General features: G+C 47.3%; 1 protein-coding gene across 1 annotated transcript; it reads left to right on the top strand.

Annotated features, from left to right (window-relative positions):
- Window positions 1-14,751: 14,751 nt before the first annotated feature.
- LOC120672042 (lipid phosphate phosphatase 2-like) lies at window positions 14,752-18,850 on the top strand. The gene is made up of 10 exons (XM_039952337.1): window positions 14,752-15,020; window positions 15,466-15,665; window positions 15,936-15,978; window positions 16,072-16,159; window positions 16,273-16,382; window positions 16,482-16,575; window positions 16,934-17,122; window positions 17,208-17,267; window positions 17,404-17,617; window positions 18,418-18,850. Exons 2-9 carry the CDS (start codon window positions 15,472-15,474, stop codon window positions 17,568-17,570), a joined length of 945 nt encoding a protein of 314 aa, XP_039808271.1. The 5' UTR covers window positions 14,752-15,020; window positions 15,466-15,471; the 3' UTR covers window positions 17,571-17,617; window positions 18,418-18,850.
- The last annotated feature ends 49 nt before the right edge of the window (window positions 18,851-18,899 follow it).

Genomic DNA, 18,899 nt, shown 5'->3' with positions numbered 1-18,899 from the left:
TGTTACTTTTTCTCTGATGAAAAATTCAGTTTGCGTTAAACCTAGTTTAATTATTGTAGGTAGTTCCATGGCTCTAAAAATTATGAAAATTTTGCAGTAGCTTACTCTTGATATGTGTAGTTCACTGAAAAAGTTTCAGGTGCTTGTTCTATATGCAAGTGTGTGGATCTAATTGTTGTTTAATTGCTTTGCTAGGGCTAGTTACTTGTTTTATGCATGCAAAGCAAACTCCTGTTAATCCATGCTAACCTAAGTCGTTTTAGTAGTTGTTTTCGTTGGAAGCACTTCAGGTTAAATGTTGATCTTTGGTTTTCGCATCGTAAGCACGTATGCATTGCACCATATCCTAACTGTTGCATGTCATATTTTATTCGTGTAGACGCTACGAACGAAGCTGTCCACGAGCTGATCGTTGAGCCGGTCCAGGAGCCACGACCAGGAGCGCAGCAGGAAGACGCCGTTGAGCACGCCCCCGGAGACCTAGTTAACCCCGCTGACCTGCAAGGCAAGCCCCGGAGCATAACCATAATTTAAAATTACTCAATGTTTATTTAAGTATTGTGCATTTATGTTCTAGGAGTTGAATGGAACCATAGTATGCATGTTTCCCTAGGTACCGTGGGCCTATACTAGTATGCAGGTGTCGATGGAAATGCTTTGCTAAATAGGATTTCGGTAGAAGTCGAGTGATTGCTGTCACTCGCGAGTTTAGGATCTTGATCCCTTAGCTTTGGCTTGGAAGTACGTTGTTGAGTAAAAAGAATTGGAGACCGGGCGGGAATGAGTTGGTTTATGTGAGAAAATGGACTCCCGCCTGTGTCGATTGAGGACCGTACCGTTGTTGGCCCTGATGACCGAGTTTGAACAGTACTAACCACATACCGGAAGTAGGAGGTAGTCGAAACCGGTAAGCTGTGTACCACATTACAGCGGTGATTTGAATTCCGCCATGCTACGCTGGGCGTGGGAGTTGGCGGGTGTTGGATAGGATGCCGCCTCCGGGTTCTCCGGGAGTTCACCGCGAGGGGCCCATCACCTGGGTTTTAGCAGGCGTAGTTCAGATGCCGTGGTAATGTGGGAACAGTTGACGCGCATGGCCCGGCGGGGCTTACATGTGTCGTGTGAGTTAGGTCCACCTTGCAAGGTTAAATCGGATCGATTCGCCGTCTCTCTCGGTTAAGAGAACCTTGGTCACTGCGTCACATCGTAGTAAGAAGTGGAATAAGTATGGAAAGGTAGCAATGGAATGCTTTACCTGTTGTTCTGAAGATTTAATCTAATCTACCATGTGTGCTCTAGATGATTAGGCAAACTTAAGTTAATACTTGAGATACTAAACGGAGCTAAAATATTGAAAGTAAGGATTCACTTCTAGCAGCTTTTCAGCAAAGGAACTTCAGAGCCAAAAAAGCTTTGCATGTCTAGGTAATGGGCTAAGTATACCCAGAGTCGGGTAAGCCTTGCTGAGTATTAGTATACTCAGGGTTGTTGTTGTAAACCTTCTGAGCAGGTTGTGTCCCGGCGGACTTCGAGGAGATCTGTGCGTCCTGGATTGGACAGCCGCTTCCTCCAGGTTGGACCGTCGAGTGGGCCCCGTCTTCCCCGTGAAGATTGGGCAGGTTGGCATCACATCGGTAGGCAGGATGTGGAGCTCACCTTTTATCGTCGTCGTAGCTATCGTTTTGTATTTCAAACTCAGTTTTAAATTTCCGCTGTGCGTTTGAACTCTGTCGTTTGTATTCGAATCTTTTATGTAAAACTGGTGTTGTAAATTAATTTAAAGACTTCTGTGTGCTGGTATCACCTGTGCTCGTCTTCGTACGGGTCTAAGTGCAATTGTGATCCTGGAGTACGGTAGTTTAATCGGGATTTTACCCGACAGCCTGTCAGGTTACACCGTTTTAAGTGCACAGTAACTGGATTAAGTATTAAGATGATGGTTAGTGCATTTAAGCCGGTTTAATTTGGACGGTGCTGCTACAGTTCGGGCCGCCGGAGCGTAATACCCTACATCCACTATGAGCTGTAATTGCTCTTGCATATGAATGAATCTATCCTCTGCCTATGTCGTGGTGTGGAAAACCACAGCTGGGTGGCGTAATGCACCCGACTAAGCCCAGAGGGTGAGTACTCGGGGGTTAGCTAGGACTAGTTCGATCTCGTTGGAAGAACACGATGAACACAGCCGGTTTAGAGTGGTTCGGGCCGCCGGAGCGTAATACCCTACGTCCACTGTGTGTTGTATTGCTTGTGTTCCCTTAGTCTCGAGAGAGTCTGAGAGAGCCTGAGAGAGCTCGGTGTGTGCAGCGAGCGCCTCCCTTTTATATCTCAAGGGAGGCACGTACATGGCCGTTGAGTCCCCGACAGGTGGGCCCAACGATGTAGTATATAATAACATATTGTACAGACATTATGGCATTGCAGGTGACGGAGATCTCATTCCTGGATTCCCTTGCTCTGTCCGTGAAGATCCTCCGTCCAGCATATCCATGCCCTGTCTTGTCGAAACGGCGCCAGGGTGTAGCTTGCGGCGTTGCCTGCAGCGTAGCTGAACGGGCCGTGTAGCTTGCGGCGTAGGCGGCATGATGGAAAAGCTCCGTGCCGTCGTATCTATTTAATGCAGCAGATGGGCTCTGCGCGGATGCGGCGCATGCGGCTGCACTGTGTACCTCGGTAATATGCGGTCTACAGTGAGGCCTGATAAAGACTGCCCCGCGTACCGCGGCAGCAGACCACGCCTCAACCACCCGCATTGAATGCGGTGGGTGGGCGAGTCTTCCAGCGGAAGACCCGCGCCCGCGCCCGCGCCTGCGGGACACGTGGCGGCTCCGGACCCCCCCCGGCGGTATGTTGGTTCTACGCGCATGGGAGGTCTGGATGGACGCGGGAGGTCCCGGACCCATCTGCGGGAGTCCGGATGGCACGTGGAGGTCCCGGACCCACCTGCGGGGGTCCGGGTCCGCGGCCACTGGTGCTGAACATTTCCACCTCTGGGACACGTGGTGACACCGAACCCGTCCTCGAGCGGGAAGCGGGTCCGGGACCGTTGGTCCGGTGAGATGGAGTCGGACCCCAGGGGTCCGGCTGCTCAGCTCCTTAGGGCGTAGTTACGGATAACTACGCGAGTCTTAGCACAGTAGGAGTGGGTACCCCAGTTGCAGGGTACCGACAGAGGCCCCCGGTTCCGCCTCGAGAGAGGCAACGAACCCGCAGGTGGGGCCACTACGGTGAGCAACTTGGCTGCTTCTGGCGCCCAGCGGTGCGCGCCGCAAGGGTCTTATCCTGCGTCATCCATCCTTTGGGTCACCTACTGCATCTTCACGATTGGACCTGCACATGACTCAAGGTAGATGCTTAGTAGCGTGCCCACGGGTCCCAAATCCTATTGGTTGTGATCCTTTGAGATAGACAGCTAGGCTCAGTGAACGGAGCTCAAGGGGCCGACCTTTAGGTTAAGAGAAAGTCCAGACATTCAGGTTCCCAGTCCTAGGTACTACGACACTCATTCACAGGAGGTGGTGCGTGCAGGCTTAGGGTACGGAACCAGACTAAGCGGCTACACGGCTCCGGACCTCCCCGGAGAATGAGTGTGCTTCCCTAAACCTGCAGGTTCCCAGTGGTCCGAACCCCTCTCTTCCATGAGGGGTCTCGAGCTAAGTCACTAGCTAGCCAACTCATTTCGGACCACAATCACCACACAAGAGTAAGAAGCCACGTGGGGGTTAGCGCAAACAGAATGCATAGATTGAAATTGGAATGTAACATCTTTAGAGGTGAACTGAGAATAAACTTTTCCTTTATAACTAGATGTACATGAGATGTGCGATGTAAGCCAGAACACGAGTTTATGAGGCCGGAGCTGTCCGGACCTCCGGGCCCCCAGTCTTAGGTACTACGGTACTCGCCCTAGAGAGGTAGAGCATGCAGGCTTAGGTACGGAACCAGGCTAAGCAGCTACACGGCTCTGGACCTCCCCGGAGGGTGAGTACGCTTCCCTGAACCTGGTTTGCAGAGGTCTGGACCCCTCCACTGGGGAGGCTCACCGGATTGGACCATACGGAAGTACTACCTAGTTACAAAAGAAAATGTTTTATTCCCTGCTGGGCCTCTAAGGGTAGGACTTATAGAGATGTAGAGTCGGAGGGTGCGGCCGGAGTCGGCTTAGTGCTACCTGAGTGGGCTTTCCGCCGGAGAGAGCCACCAGAGTCGGCTTAGTGCGACCGGAGTGGGCTTTCCGCCGGAGCGAGCTTGATGCGACCGGAGGCGGCTTTCCGCCGGAGCGGGCTTGGTGCGACCGGAGTCGGCTGTCCGCCGGAGCGAGCTTCCTCACATGAGTGAGGTATGCTGCGAGCCGGGATTTGTTGAAGCTGTGCTTCCCCCAGACCTGCTTGATAACGAGCTGGGAGAGCACGACCCGCTATCGCCGTCCTGCTGACGAGGGCGCTTGCCACGCGAGTTCTGTCCCCCAGGCGCTCGCCACCTGAAACATGGTGATGCCGATCCAATGATCAAGCGAAAGCCAAGCAGCCCCCTACCTGGCGCGCCAAATGTCGTGGTGTGGAAAACCACAGCCGGGTGGCGTAATGCACCCGCCTAAGCCCAGAGGGTGAGTACTCGGGGGTTAGCTAGGACTAGTTCGATCTCGCTGGAAGAACACGATGAACACAGCCGGTTTAGAGTGGTTCGGGCCGCCGGAGCGTAATACCCTACGTCCACTGTGTGTTGTATTGCTTGTGTTCCCTTAGTCTCGAGAGAGTCTGGAGAGTATGAGAGAGCCTGAAAGAGCTCGGTGTGTGCAGCGAGCGCCTCCCTTTTATATCTCAAGGGAGGCACGTACATGGCCGTTGAGCCCCCGACAGGTGGGCCCAACGATGTAGTATATAATAACATACTGTACAGACATTATGACATTACAGGCGACGGAGATCTCATTCCTGGATTCCCTTGCTCTGTCCGTGAAGATCCTCCGTCCAGCATATCCATGCCCTGTCTTGTCGAAACGGCGGTAGGGTGTAGCTTGCGGCGTTGCCTGCAGCGTAGCTGAACGAGCCGTGTAGCTTGCAGCGTAGGCGGCATGATGGAAAAGTGCCGTGCTGTCGTATCTATTTAATGCGGCAGATGGGCTCTGCGCGGATGCGGCGCATGCGGCTGCACTGTGTACCTCGGTAATATGCGGTCTACAGTGAGGCCTGACAAAGGCTGCCCCGCGTGCCGCGGCGGCAGAGCACGCCTCAACCACCCACATTGAATGCGGTGGGTGGGCGAGTCTTCCAGCGGAAGACCCGCGCCCGCGCCTGCGGGACACGTGGCGGCTCTGGACCCCCCCGGCGGTATGTTGGTTCTACGCCCGTGGGAGGTCCGGATGGACGCGGGAGGTCCCGGATCCATCTGCGTGAGTCCGGATGGCACGTGGAGGTCCCGGACCCACCTGCGGGGGTCCGGGTCCGTGGCCACAGGTGCTGAGCATTTTCACCTCTGGGACACGTGGTGACACCGAACCCGTCCCCGAGCGGGAAGCGGGTCCGGGACCATTGGTCCGGTGAGATGGAGTCGGACCCCAGGGGTCCGACTGCTCAGCTCCTTAGGGCGTAGTTACGGATAACTACGCGAGTCTTGGCACAGTAGGAGTGGGTACCCCAGTTGCAGGGTACCGACTTATTGGCTCTGATAATTGACAAACAATAGCACAATCTTTCCAAATTTTTTGATCTAGCACAACTTTGGTGAATTTTTTGGCTGAAGATTCCTTATAATATGCACAACTTGTCCACCCATTAGAGACAACCATTGCTTGCAGTTCATTCTTGTACTTATATATGCTTTGCAATGCAATAAAATTAGTAGCAAAACGAGTTTGGGCTGGACGGAGAATCTCATGACCTTTAGTGAACTTTCTCATTAGATACAATGGGAAGCAATGGTTATAGATGTTGGAATTTGGTCCATTTATGGCCCATTCAAGAGAATTCTAAAGCAGCATGTGGCTGATTGGTATTGTCCCATACTGCTAGTACAAGCAAGTGGACACCAATTTAAATATTGGAGCACTTTCCATGCGTTGAATGGAGCAGCCAAAAGATGGGGTGTGTAAGGATTTGCTAAACACACACCAACGCACGCACGCGTGCGCGTATCCGCATCTTTTCGCGTGTATATCCGCGTGACTTGTGGCTTGCGACATGCGGTTGTGAGGCTGTAATTCAGCCAATACTTTGCCACTTGTGTCTTTCACATTTGAACCATTGTGCATTGATTAAGTGCTAATTAATGGCCGGTTAATTCCTTAATACCCAGTAAATTGTCATGACCATCCTGAATGAGTTTTAATGTCTTTTATGGGCGTCATCAAAGTGATAACGGCTCCTCGAGGGCAGCCACGCCTATATTAGTGGACTGAAAATATTCAGGAAGCTCTCTCCAATTTTCTCAGCCATTCTTCCACCTCTTGCTGTGCTGTGACATCGAGCTGCTGGATCTCGCCGGCCCTTCCCTTGGCGTGCACTGAGGAGAAGGGTGAGCGGTATCTCCGAACCCTTGCCGTCGTGAAGCCTGCACGAGGGATGGCAATAAGGTTTCTGGGCAGCGCAACTGCACGATCGCTCGAGACCGATCGACTATGTTCTGCACTGATCTGCACTGCATCGTCTCTTCACGAGGGCGGAGCGTTGCTTGGTAAGAGTAATCGAATTTAACATGAGTATGTTTTGGTTCGTTTTGCTCGTTCAATTTTCAATTCTATTTGAGATAGCAGTAGCGTTGCTATTTATATTTTGGCTCAAATTGAAATCTGGTATCTTTAAATGCATATTTCCAACAATAGACATATTTTGTAATGACTGAGGCACGAGTGTATGCATCTAGGCCCTCTAGGTATGTTTCGGTAATTAATGACAACCATTATTGTGACTAATGAGTTTGTGCAGCTTAATGAATCATTATCGCTCATTTGGTCATATGTCAAAAGAAGCCCCTCAATTTCGTTATTCAAAAAGGTGATCTCGTTATTCAACTCAAATATATGTCAAGACTAAGGATCTTTCTAGTCCTAAGTGTCATAAGGCTGAGAAGGACACTTATGTTAGTATAGGTTTTATAGTTTTGTAGTGATCGCACTATTAAGAGGGGTTAAGGTCAAGTAACTTGAGCATGGACATGGTCAATTAAAAATGGATGCACACTATGGTCACTCAGGTTCCTAGAAGTTCAAATAAGTGGTTTTCAACTTATATCTCAAGAATATTTGGATTTCACTCAAGACTCAAATCAGAAAATGCAAAATCAGAAAAAGTCTATACACCGGTTTAACCGACGCTTCCATTTTTCTATACGTCGGTTAAACGCAGTCAGCAGAGTCTGGACAGGTTCTATACACCAGTTAAACCGATGGTGTTTGAATTAACGTCGGTGCATTAGTCCAGAGTTAGTTTTTCTAGGGTATTTCAAGTTCTATACACCGGTTAAACCGACGGTGTTTGAAATGAAACGTCGGTGCAATTGACCAGTGAGATGGTTTTTCCAGGGATTTCAGAAGTTGTACTCACCGGTTAAACCGACGATGGATTTGAGTTAACGTCGGTGCAGTTGTCCATAGACTTGGTTTTTCAGTTGATCAGTGGACAACTACACTCACCGGTTAAACCGATGATACGTCGGTTAATCTGCCCAAGTTGTAACGGCTAGTTTTCAGAATGGGCAGTTTACATTCATCGGTTAAACCGACGCTGACTATTGGAGGTACGTCGGATTAACCGACGCTAAGCAGTTTTCTGGCAGCTTTTCTCCAACGGCTCTATTCGTGTGAGCTGCCTATATATACCCCTCCAATGGGTCATTTTGCACTCTCTTGACACCAGACAACATTTCATACACTCATATATTGTTGAGAGCCACCTTGAGCTTCATCATTCACACATTTGTTCATTCAATCATTCAAGAAGCGAGACTAAGGACTTGAGTAGAGAGAAGCTTGTGTGCATCCGTTCTTGGTGATCGGTTTTTGCTCAAGTGAAGACCCTAGCTTGTTACTCTTGGTGATTGGCAGCACCTAGGCGATCTTGGTGATTGAAGGTGTTTCTTCCGGAGCTTGCTAAGGATTGTGGGAGCCCGAAGAAGGTTGTACGTGGCTTGAGCTCCACCACGCCGGGATGGTGAACGGAGACTCTTAGTGAGCGCCCAAGTCTCGGTGACATTGGAAGTGACAAGACTCTTAGTGAGTGTCACAACGTGGATTAGGGGTGTGTGCCAACACATCGACACCACGGGAAAAAATCCGGTTGTCTCTTGCCCACTCTTTCATTTCAAGCACTTACTTTCTTGCAATTATTCATGTGCTTGACCCTAGAGATCATAACTTAGCTCTACCTTGCTTAGTTTCTTATCTTTGTTAGCTTGTGTAGTTTGCTTAGTTAGCCGGTTGGTGAATTGAGCCTTACTAGCTTTGCATAGGTTAAGGTTGCTTTAATTGTTTTAGAAATTTGAAAAAAGCCCAATTCACCCCCCTTTTGGTCCATCGATCCTTACAACGAGCAACAGTATTCTTCACTAAATCCTCCTTACCAAAGTATGAGAAAATCAAATTAACACAATGGGCAGGACAAGGGGACCAATAAATGGATTTGAACTCGTCTTCTGTCCTTCTACTAGCAGCGACCATGTTTGAGGCATTATCAGTGACAAAATGAACCACATTTTCTGGCCCAACATGATTAACTACATCTCTGAACAATTTGAACAAAAAATCTCCAGTCTTGGAGCTATCAGTGGCATCAACTGACTTAAGAAACATAATATATTTGGGACAGTAGACCAAGAAATTGATGAGGGTCCTTCTCTTTCTGTCAGTCCATCCAATTTTGGCTTAATCCATCAACAAACTGCCTAGTCTCTTCAACAACTTTTGCAAGATATCTACCACGCAGTTGATTACAAAGCGGCGCCTTGTATCCTCCACCAAATGCTGCCACGACATCAAACATTGGTTGATAAAATTCAGAATTAGCTGCATGAAATGGAATAGATGCATCAAGAAACCATCTTGTCACACATATATCTGTCCTCTCTTTGACTGCTTCTCCTTGAAGAACACTCTTAATTGTTGGTTGATCCCCTGGTCCGGTTCTAGGCTTGAAGTACTTGCCAACACTAGGAATAGCAGCAGGTTTTTTTCCCTTTGTTTGATGGGGCTGCATTGTTATTGGAGACTTCAACAACATCATCCTCTGCAGCTTCTGGCCCATATGGGTGCCCTTCCACATAGTCCTGTTGCATCTTCTTTTTCTTCTCATTCCAATCTTCAATATTTTGATACATTGTATGCTCAACCTCAGGATCAACCTTCTTGCATGCAGCTACATTACCAGGGTATTTGGCCAAATGTTCCTTGAAACGATGGATTCCTCCTCTTTGAAAAATCATGTCACAGAACATGTATTTGATCTTTTTTCTTCCTCCTTCAATAATTTGTGTACAATATCCCCATGCTGGATCAGTCTTCCTTCTACTCCTTTGTTGAGTTCCTTCTGTGGCAGCCTCTTGGGATGGGGTTGAATTCTGGTTACTATTATCAGTGCCAACTGGTGTAGAAGTAGGAGTTTATGAAGAATCCATTGTGACTGAAAACCCATAAAAACATAAAAACAGTAAGAAAGTCATCAATGTTTACATGAATGAATTAATGAAAATCATTCAAAAATTAACCACATCTAGAAATTGCTTACATAATCTAGCACTAAACAATTAAACATACAGACAGAGAGCTGCAGCAATGACCAATCATTAAATAACTAAATAATCCTACAGCCTACAGAACATTGAATCCACGAGAAAGAAATCGTAAGACTACATGAGTTGCTAATGCTCAGAAATCGAAAACCAGATGCTCACCATTCACATTAGCAGTCATGTTCTCCGGCAGCCACCTCCCGCCTTGCACCACAGCACTGCAGCAGTCGTACTTGTCGCTTGTCGGTTGTCTCTCTTCCGCCGGTGCCGCAGCGCCCGCAGCAGCTCTGTAGCCGCCGCCCCTCCGCCGGCCTGGCACAGCAGCAGCCGCCACCCCTCCGCCGGCCTGGCGCGCAGCAGCCGCCGCCCCTCCGCCCGCTCGCCCGCTCGCGGCTCGCCCGTAGCAGCTAGATGCGCCACCGGCCAAGGAATGAAAATGGGGAAATTTTTCCCTCCCGCACGCGCCAGCAACCCTAAAATGTGACTTTGAGACATTTTTTCAATAATGCCCTTGAACAGATGACCTAGTCCTGAGACCACAGAGGGTATTTTTGGGTAAGTTAAAAAACTGCCCGGTCCACAGAAAACCGTCCGGTTCACCGGTTTTACAAAAAACCAGCCAGTTTAACTAGTTTTTACCGGTTCGATTGCACGAACGATCTTTTAAGTGAACCAAGCCGGTGGAGGTACTGATTCGGTCTTTTAGCGGTCCAACCGCGGTCGGTCCGGTTCGAAAAACAGGGCAGGCAACTCGTGCATCGGGTCGTCAGTAAAAAGCAAAAGGCCGACACGGAAAGCAACCGAGTCAACCGCCACCTGTGATCGTGGAACGGGCAGACGTGGCAGCCCGATGAGAAATTTCCGGCCGTCGCACCATTCCAAGTTCCAAGTAGCCCCGTAGCGAACAGTCAGTTTGGTGTCTTGACGACGACACGTTCCGGGCTGGATAGATTCTTCTGCAGGGAGGGATAGATAGATCAAGGTGGAGGCCGGCCGGACGCACAGGACGATCGCACCAGGGAGGCGGCTGGTAGCCCGTTTCGCAGAGTCGTAGCACCTGACGCTGATAGCCTGATACACACGCGACGACGCGCGCCCAAGACCGATCGCCATCGACAGACACGGCGAGGGCCGCTGCTGCGAGTGCGTGCCCGCCGCGCGCGGTCAATGGACTCAAAAGTCGCCGCTGGATGGTCCGTAATTGGGGGCCGGCACCGGCAGCACCCTGGCCTCGGTGCTTGGTCGTCGTCCTATGATGTGGCAAGGCCGCAGCTTGCATTGCTAGCCCCAACGGTTCCTTCTTTGCAGATCCTCGCCGCCGTTGCGGCTAGCTGCAGCCGCCATCGGCCCTCGACCGGCGGCACAAACCGGTAGCGGCGGCTGTAGATTCGTGCTGCGTCCAATTGGAGGCGAGACGGCACGGGGCCATCGGGTGATCCATCATCCGTGGCGTCGTGCCATCAGCCGCCCGTCCTATCCACTGGGGGATGCATGGGCGACGGCCAACGGATTATCCACTGTGGGTGTGGGAGCAGGGCAAATGGGATTATGGGTGCTGCGACTCCGGCTCCGCCCAAAGGAAATCCTCGCGTGCAAAGCGACGAGCCAACGGGCTGATCGGGCAATTGGATATACATACGTGTACGTTTCCGGATAGGGGCACCGGGCCCATGTACAGCTGATATTTACCTTGGAAGCATACGAAAGAGAATACACACAGATACTACTATTCATCACCTTCTTATGTACTCCACCTATGCTCGGTCACGCGACGCCATCTTGAGAGAAATTGAAAAGAAAAAGGAAAAATTTCAAATTACTTCCCTCAAGTATCGTTAAAGTTCGGATAATTTTTCAAACTATTTTTTGGTTCAATTTACCACTAAACTATGTCATTTGATCCAATTTAACTCTCAATAAAATTTATCTTTTTTATTTAGCCATGCACAAGCGAATTCTTGAGTTAAAATTCTGCAGGATGATAGCGGACAACATAACTAATTTTAAACAAATATTTCAAGAATTTTTCATCATTATTTTGACATGGTATGATATTAAATAATAAATTAACCCTCATGATAAAAAAAACTATAAAAAACAATGACGAAAATTTCATAATATATTTCGTAGACATACATTGTGATGGCCACTATAACCTTGCAAAATCTTAAATTAAAATTCCACTCGTATATGAAGAAATGAAAAAAAACAAATTATATTAGGAGGTAAATTAACCAAGTGATATAGTTTATGGGTCAAATTGAACCAAGAGATTTTAAGGACGTTATCTGGACTTTTGCCATACTTGAGGGCTGCTGCGGAGCCACCAGTATGGCGAGCCATGGTGGCAGCCAAACGTGCTGCCCAGCTAGACTTAGTACTTGTAGAATATATTTATCTAATATTCACTTACAAATACTTGATGATAATGTCTATGTTTTATTGCATTGTAACCTCTTGTCACGTGTATATGTTTCTTTAAACAAATTAGTAGTACTAAATTCGCCTTGGGTAGATTTTGATTCTAGCTCTGCCACTCCTTGAGGGGAGTAATTTGGAATTTTTTAAAGAAAAATAGTGTTCCTTCTCTCTTCTATGGCAAATATATAGAGGATATTTATAAATTTGACAATCGGTGAGTGACCCATTGGAAAATAGTACACGGGAATGAAAAAAAGGAAGAGCAGAGCAATAGCTGTAAACTTAGTCATCTGAAGCTGCCACGAGAGCTGGTGCATCGAGATTCTTTTGGGTGGGACGATCGATAGGACTCGCTCGAGCCAGGACGCACGATGCTGTGCCCGACTAGCCGTTGACTTCCTCCCCTCTTGTTTATTCACACACAGGATAGGCTGTGTCATTGACATGGACCGGATTAGTTTCTTAAATCCTTTTTGTTGAAAGACTGTTTCTTAATCTTCAGATGAGACGAAAGCCAGGTGTATGCGCATATGTTCTCCCCCACCCCACCACCACCGCTTGGGTGAGTGAACAGTACGGATCGCTAGCGGTAGTGGAGGTAAGTGTGCCGCAATTCCTGTGTTCGCCTCATCATTGCAGCACAATCTGGTTGCAGATGGATGCGTGGATCACTTGGGGGTGTTTAGTTGCGCTCCGTAAAATTTTTAAAAATGCATCTTTTTACATTTGAAGTACTAAACATATACTAATCACAAAAATAATTACAGAACTCGTCTGTAAATCGCGAGATGAATCTAATGAGCCTAATTAATCAGTCGTTAGAGGTTGTTTACTGTAGCATTACTGTAGCAATTTAGCGTATGATTACAGCCTAATTAGGTTCATTAGATTTGTCTCGCCATTTACAGACAGTAGTCGCAATGCGTTTTTTATTTCGTCTAGATTTAAGTCTCCATGCAGGTGCCGAATTTTTTTTTTGAAATTTTGAATTTTGTAACTAAACAGGGGCTTAATTTAGAAGCGTATGGTATGGGGGCTCTAATAGTCTATGGCGCTGAGAGTGACATGCTGATTGCTGCTATTTGGAGTTGGAGCCTTGGATGCGCTCCAGGGTGATGATGGATGGAGATGGACGGGCAGCAAAGCATTAGTTATCTTGTCAATTCCTTGATAGATTAATTCTACTAGAGTAGCCTATCCTCTGGAGAATTAAAAAGACGGAAAGAAAAAACTATGGCTTGGTTTGCCCCTTGTTTAGATGCATAAAGTTTTGGGCGTAAAGTATTGTAGCACTTTCGTTTGTATTTGATAATTATTGTTCCACTATGGATTAACTAGGCTCAAAAAATTCGTCTCGCAAATTATAGATAAATTGTATAATTAGTTATTTTATTTAGCTACATTTAATACTTCGTGTATGCGTTCAAAGATTCGATGTGACAGAAAATCTTGTAAAATTTTGGAATTTTGAAGACATCTAAACAAAGGCTTGGCGTCCCCATCGCATTAGTCCTTTCTATCTCCAACCCAAATCAAAGGTATGGAAGTGTTTACTACAGCGTGTGCTTTAGGTCACTTCGAAGTACTAATAACTGGCCGGCGAACCTTTTCTATAGGATGTATAGGGGAAAAGAATAAGATTTTTGAAGGATAGAAGATAAAAAAAAAAGTGGTTTTCTTGGCCATGGCTCGCTCTTGTCTCGCGCAAGCAAACGAAACGCGGCCTCCGTGAGCGGAAGATGCAACGGCGCGACGCGACAACGCTGAGGTGGATCCTACAAGGAAGCATATCCCCCGGGCCCCACCTGTCACCTGCAGGCAGCTGGAATCTCCCCTCTGTCATCATGCAATTAGCCGCGCCTAACCCTTATTCGATCATTTCCTTTCTTTCCCCCAGGGATGCTGTACCTAAACCTTTTCTTTAAGGGAAATTCTGTACCTGAATCTAAGCTCGCTGTCTTTACATTTTTCTCTCTCTGTCTTCCTCTTCTTTCTGCGCTGCAGCACTGGAGAGCTTTGATCTGACCATTTGGAGCGCACGAACATGAAGATGTCTGGACTGATCTTGTCCTGCTGCTTCGTGCGGTCACGGAGTTAAGGCAGCGCGCCACGACAGGGGTACGTGAGGCACTGTTCGGGACCAGCGTGCACGACCCGTCAGCACTGAAATCTTCGCTGCAACTATACACTCCTTTGCAACTAATAATGGCGGCCACTGGTTCTCTCTTAAGCCTCGTTTGTTTTCACGTCGCTTTAGAGGATTTGAAATAAAGTTCTTTTTAAGCAAAAGAAGAAGATTTTTTAAGCAAGATTTGAAACCAATATGGCCAAATCGATCAAGAAAACCGGAACGGAATGATACGCTCCACAAATGGGTAGGCCCATGGGCTGGATCGATGGGTAAATTATCTTAACACCCAACTACGTTACGTACTCCTACGAAACTAGCACTTGCTTTCGGCCTGGCTGAGCAGCGTTTGCGGGCTTCGGCCTTTGGGCCATGGCTCTGATCGTACTTTCTCCCCGTACTGCGTGCCTGCGTGGCTGTCACCGGCCAGACTACACGCGTGGACAGCGCAGACACGGCGGGGCGCACGTGTAAGGCTCGCACGCGACTCCCACCGGCGGCCGGCGTGGGAGCAGCAACTCGACCAGCACCGCCGCGAAGGCTTGCAGTAAAAAACTTTGGGGTCGGGCTTCCGAGATTTCCTTCTCTCCGCCGGTTTCGTTTCTCTTGTGGCTCCGGTCGGCGGTCACTTCACTTCTCTCTGCTGTCTGCTCGACTGCTCCTCGCCGTTTACGGCGAAAGCGGTAAAAGAAGCCGGAACCCCGGCGACCTCTGGTCTGCTCTCCTGTGCATCCGAAGTCACCGCCACCAGGTTCGATATTTTTTCCTATTATTTTTTTTAAAGTACTGGTGGCTTGCTTCTTCTTTACGGCGTAGGCAATGCGAGCTCGAGTGCTGTTGTTTGGCCCTCGATCATGGCCACCGGCGATTTCACTCCCTTCTTGCGATGGTGAAGTGCTGGCGGCGGCGGGGAACATCAGGTTTTCCGCACCAACGGCCCGGCGCCTCCTCATGCATTATTAGCTTATTTAGTTTCTTTCTTGAGAAATCTTATGGTCACGCGGTTCCTCTTTGTGCAATATGTCTCCTACCTGAAATTCTAGAGAGGTTTCCTCCAAGAAATGGAATAAACCTAGCAGACCTTAACTATCTGTTCAGACGTATCTCATTCTTGCTGCAGTGTACCAGTGCAATTATATGGGGATGTTGAGGTTCTTCATAGACTGATCATATTCGGATTTTTTTTTTGCCAACAGGAGAAGATGCAGGGGACTCAGATAGGCTCCCACACGATTCAGACTCATGGAGCGAGATTGGCCAGAAAGCACACGCACGACTGGGTGGTTCTGATTCTTCTAGCTGCGCTCGTGGTCGCGCTGCATTATGCTCCCCCGTTCAACCGGTTCGTTGGGAAGGATATGATGACTGATATTAGCAGTGGCGGAACCAGGATTAAGTCGAACCCCGGGCCAAGTTTTAAGTATAGACGTCCACAAACTCACAATTCAAAAGATACATGAAAATATAAACGGAAAGATAGATAACATACAAAAAAACACCATCGCGAAGTAATATATTTATTCTTTTTCAGCAATTGATCTAAGTCCTTCTTCAGCAATTGATCTAAGTCCAGAGGTAGAAGCTATTGCAAAATGAAAAAAATTTGGGCCGAACCCCGGGCCATGGCCCGGGTGGCCCGGGGTGTGCATCCGCCCCTGGATATTAGGTACCCAGTGAAACCAAGCACCGTGCCAGCATGGGCCGTTCCTGTATGTTTCTCAACATTTTGCATGCAATTCTGTTCTCTGACACAAGAACAAACTCCATTCAACTCTGATGTGGGGCATTGGACCTGTTTCCAGATCATCTCTATCCTGTGCCCTTGGATCATCTTCGTATCCATATATGTCGCCAGGAGAGACGTTTATGATCTGCATCACGCAACATTAGGTGATTTAGGATGTCCCTGTTATCTTCTGGTTGTTAAATTATTCAGCGTGCTGAGTTGTGGAATGTGGAGTGACCAATACCTGAGTAAATTCGTTTGCATATGAACTCTGCAGGCGTTCTCTTTGCTGTGCTCATAACTGCGGTTTTCACTGATATGATCAAGACTGCAATAGGAAGACCTAGGCCAGACTTCTTTTGGCGATGCTTCCCTGATGGAAAGCAGGTATATTTTCTTACACGCTTGTGTGTAGACGGTTCTGCACTACGGATTCGTATTCTAAGCTTAAATTGACACGGCACTTCTGTGGCATGTTTGACGCAGTTATACAACCAGGTGACCGGTGGTGTGATTTGCCATGGTAACAAAAGCTTCTTAACTGATGGGCGCAAGAGCTTTCCTAGTGGCCACACTTCATGTAAGTTCACGCCCACTAGCATTTAGATAGATAAGATTGTGCTTCCAAGTGTAAAGCTAATAAGTTGAGGTAGCAGATTAATGACTTTCAACGGTCAACAAATGCCACATTCATTAGCAGTAGCGCTGTGGATCTAAATAGTTAATTGCTTTTGTGGTGCTGTGTGCCTGGACCTTCAAATAGTTTTTATCCTCATACTTTGTGATTTATCTTGGATGATTTTTCTTATCTCAAGACTCAAGTTGATACTAAATGATTATCAGTAGCACAGAAAACTCCAAATGCTGTAACAACTTGTGTTAGCTATGTTTTTTTTACCCATGATTGGTCAGTGTCCCTCACAGTAATACGCTGCCAGGGTCTTTTGCTGGTCTTGGATTTTTGTCACTCTACTTGTCTGGCAAAATTAAGGCTTTTGATAGCCAAGGTCACGTGGCAAAACTTTGCATCGTGATCCTTCCTCTCCTTCTCGCTTCACTTGTTGGGATTTCTAGAGTAGATGATTATCGGCACCACTGGGAGGACGTGTTTGTTGGCGGCCTTATTGGTCTGTACTTGATCTCTCCTTTTCTCTTCCAAATGTATGAAAGCTTTGATGCCATTGGTAACCAATCTGATTTGATATATGACAGGATTTATTATGGCAGTGCTGTGTTACTTGCATTTCTTTCCTCCTCCGTATCATGATCAAGGTTGTTCAATCTTTCTCACTTGGCAAATTCCTTTCCCTATTAGTGTTTTGAGGGTTTGCCCTGCTATTGATCTTCTTGTTCATATATTTTGGTTCTCTCTGTTTGAATATGGTGCTCTTTTCCTTTTCACCTTTAGGTTGGGGACCATATGCATACTTCCACATGCTGGAGGAACTTCAAGCAGCCAATTCAAATGATGCACAGAACCAACAACATACAGCTACTGGTGGGCAACACATTGGCCTCTCTAGGCAGGAGCATGAGATGAAGTCAAGAAACGATTTGGAATCTGGAAGTGTGTAACATACCTTCTGCTCTTTAACCAAACAAGCAGCCATGTACATTGGACAGTAAGAACAACTAAACCTTCTATACTTGTAGTAGGCATGTGTTGGTCTAGAACTAGATATCACAGTTTTTCACCTCATGTTACGGTGGTTCATCTTGTGTGAAATCATTAGCTAGTAAGGCCTAACCTAGACGTTCCAGGCCTACCTGTGGCCAAATTAGCTGTATCCTCTGTGAGCTGCTAGTGGAAGCACTGATCAGGAACTTATTCCAGTGATACAAAAGAAACAGAAAGTAGAGTAGAAAATGACATGCACATAGTCCCTAACCATTCTCGACCAGCTTGCACCGTCCAACGGTGTAGTCTTGCAAGGCTCTATCAGTTCGTAGACCAAAGTGCAGATACATTTGTTTTGTCTCCCTGTTTGGATGGCCAGATGGATTCGTGGTCTTATTCAGAGCTTTGTAGATCCGATCAACACGGATTGAGATCTTAGTTGTTAAGTTAGAGCCAAAAGCACTAGAACTGAATTCTCTGCTTTACACGGTGATAGGTGCTGCTGCTGTGGTCTTTGATGTGTTAGTGTTTTACCTGTCGAAGTATTTTTAAAATTCTTCCGCTGCATAAAAATCGCTTTGCATTATGTTAGTCTATGAAGTCTTTGCCTTTTCGGCGGAATCACAGTATTTTTCCATTCGACGTGTTTAGCCACAAAGCATTATTGCCACTTAATTATCATTCTTTAACATGTATAGCGCCAGTAAAAGAAGCTAGATACCTGAGCCACTTGTTCAACTCACGTTTCCTCGAAAGAAAAAAGGAAACTAAGGCTTTGTTGTATCACTTTTTCATTCTGCCCAGGCTGGTGAGTACGTGCAAGATAAAATCATGCCACACAGGTGAGGTTTATCTCCAGTAAAGGTAAAGGACAGGCATAAGCATAATCGCCGAATGACTTGAAAAGGAAAAGGGTGACCAACTTTCAGAACTTAGCTGAAGAATATCTTGGAAAGACGAGCAACTTTCTGAATTTACCACTGGGCCAACACGGGTATATGCATTGGGCAAATATGCGGCGACAATGGTTTATGCAAAGGCACGGACAAATTTGCAGGTGTGTGCGTGAGAAGAATTCTGAATAGAGCAGAGAATGAAAACAAGGTGCAGAAGGTTTGTATCCGTTTCCTTCTGAAGCATTTTGTTGTGTGTTTGTAAAACATTGTACAGTGAATGTTCTGCCAGTTTTTACCTTTCCTGGCCAAAAAAGGAAACAGAAAAACGGTTTTCCACGTCGGCCAGTACCCTCACTTTATTCGACAACTTTTGAATTGGAACTGTATACA

This window comes from Panicum virgatum, chromosome 5N, assembly GCF_016808335.1.
Source record: "Panicum virgatum strain AP13 chromosome 5N, P.virgatum_v5, whole genome shotgun sequence".
Taxonomy (NCBI): Eukaryota; Viridiplantae; Streptophyta; class Magnoliopsida; order Poales; family Poaceae; genus Panicum; species Panicum virgatum.
The sequence above is the reverse complement of the archived record's forward strand: the minus strand, read 5'-3'. Positions and strand labels throughout refer to the sequence as shown.

Excerpts from the sequence above, each read along its gene's own strand:
- LOC120672042 (XM_039952337.1), top strand. The coding sequence starts at position 15,472 with ATGCAGGGGACTCAGATAGGCTCCCACACGATTCAGACTCATGGAGCG. Across the intron at positions 16,576-16,933 it reads TCCTAGTGGCCACACTTCAT|GGTCTTTTGCTGGTCTTGGA; the intron begins GTAAGTTCACGC and ends ATACGCTGCCAG. Across the intron at positions 17,268-17,403 it reads TCCTCCGTATCATGATCAAG|GTTGGGGACCATATGCATAC; the intron begins GTTGTTCAATCT and ends TTTCACCTTTAG.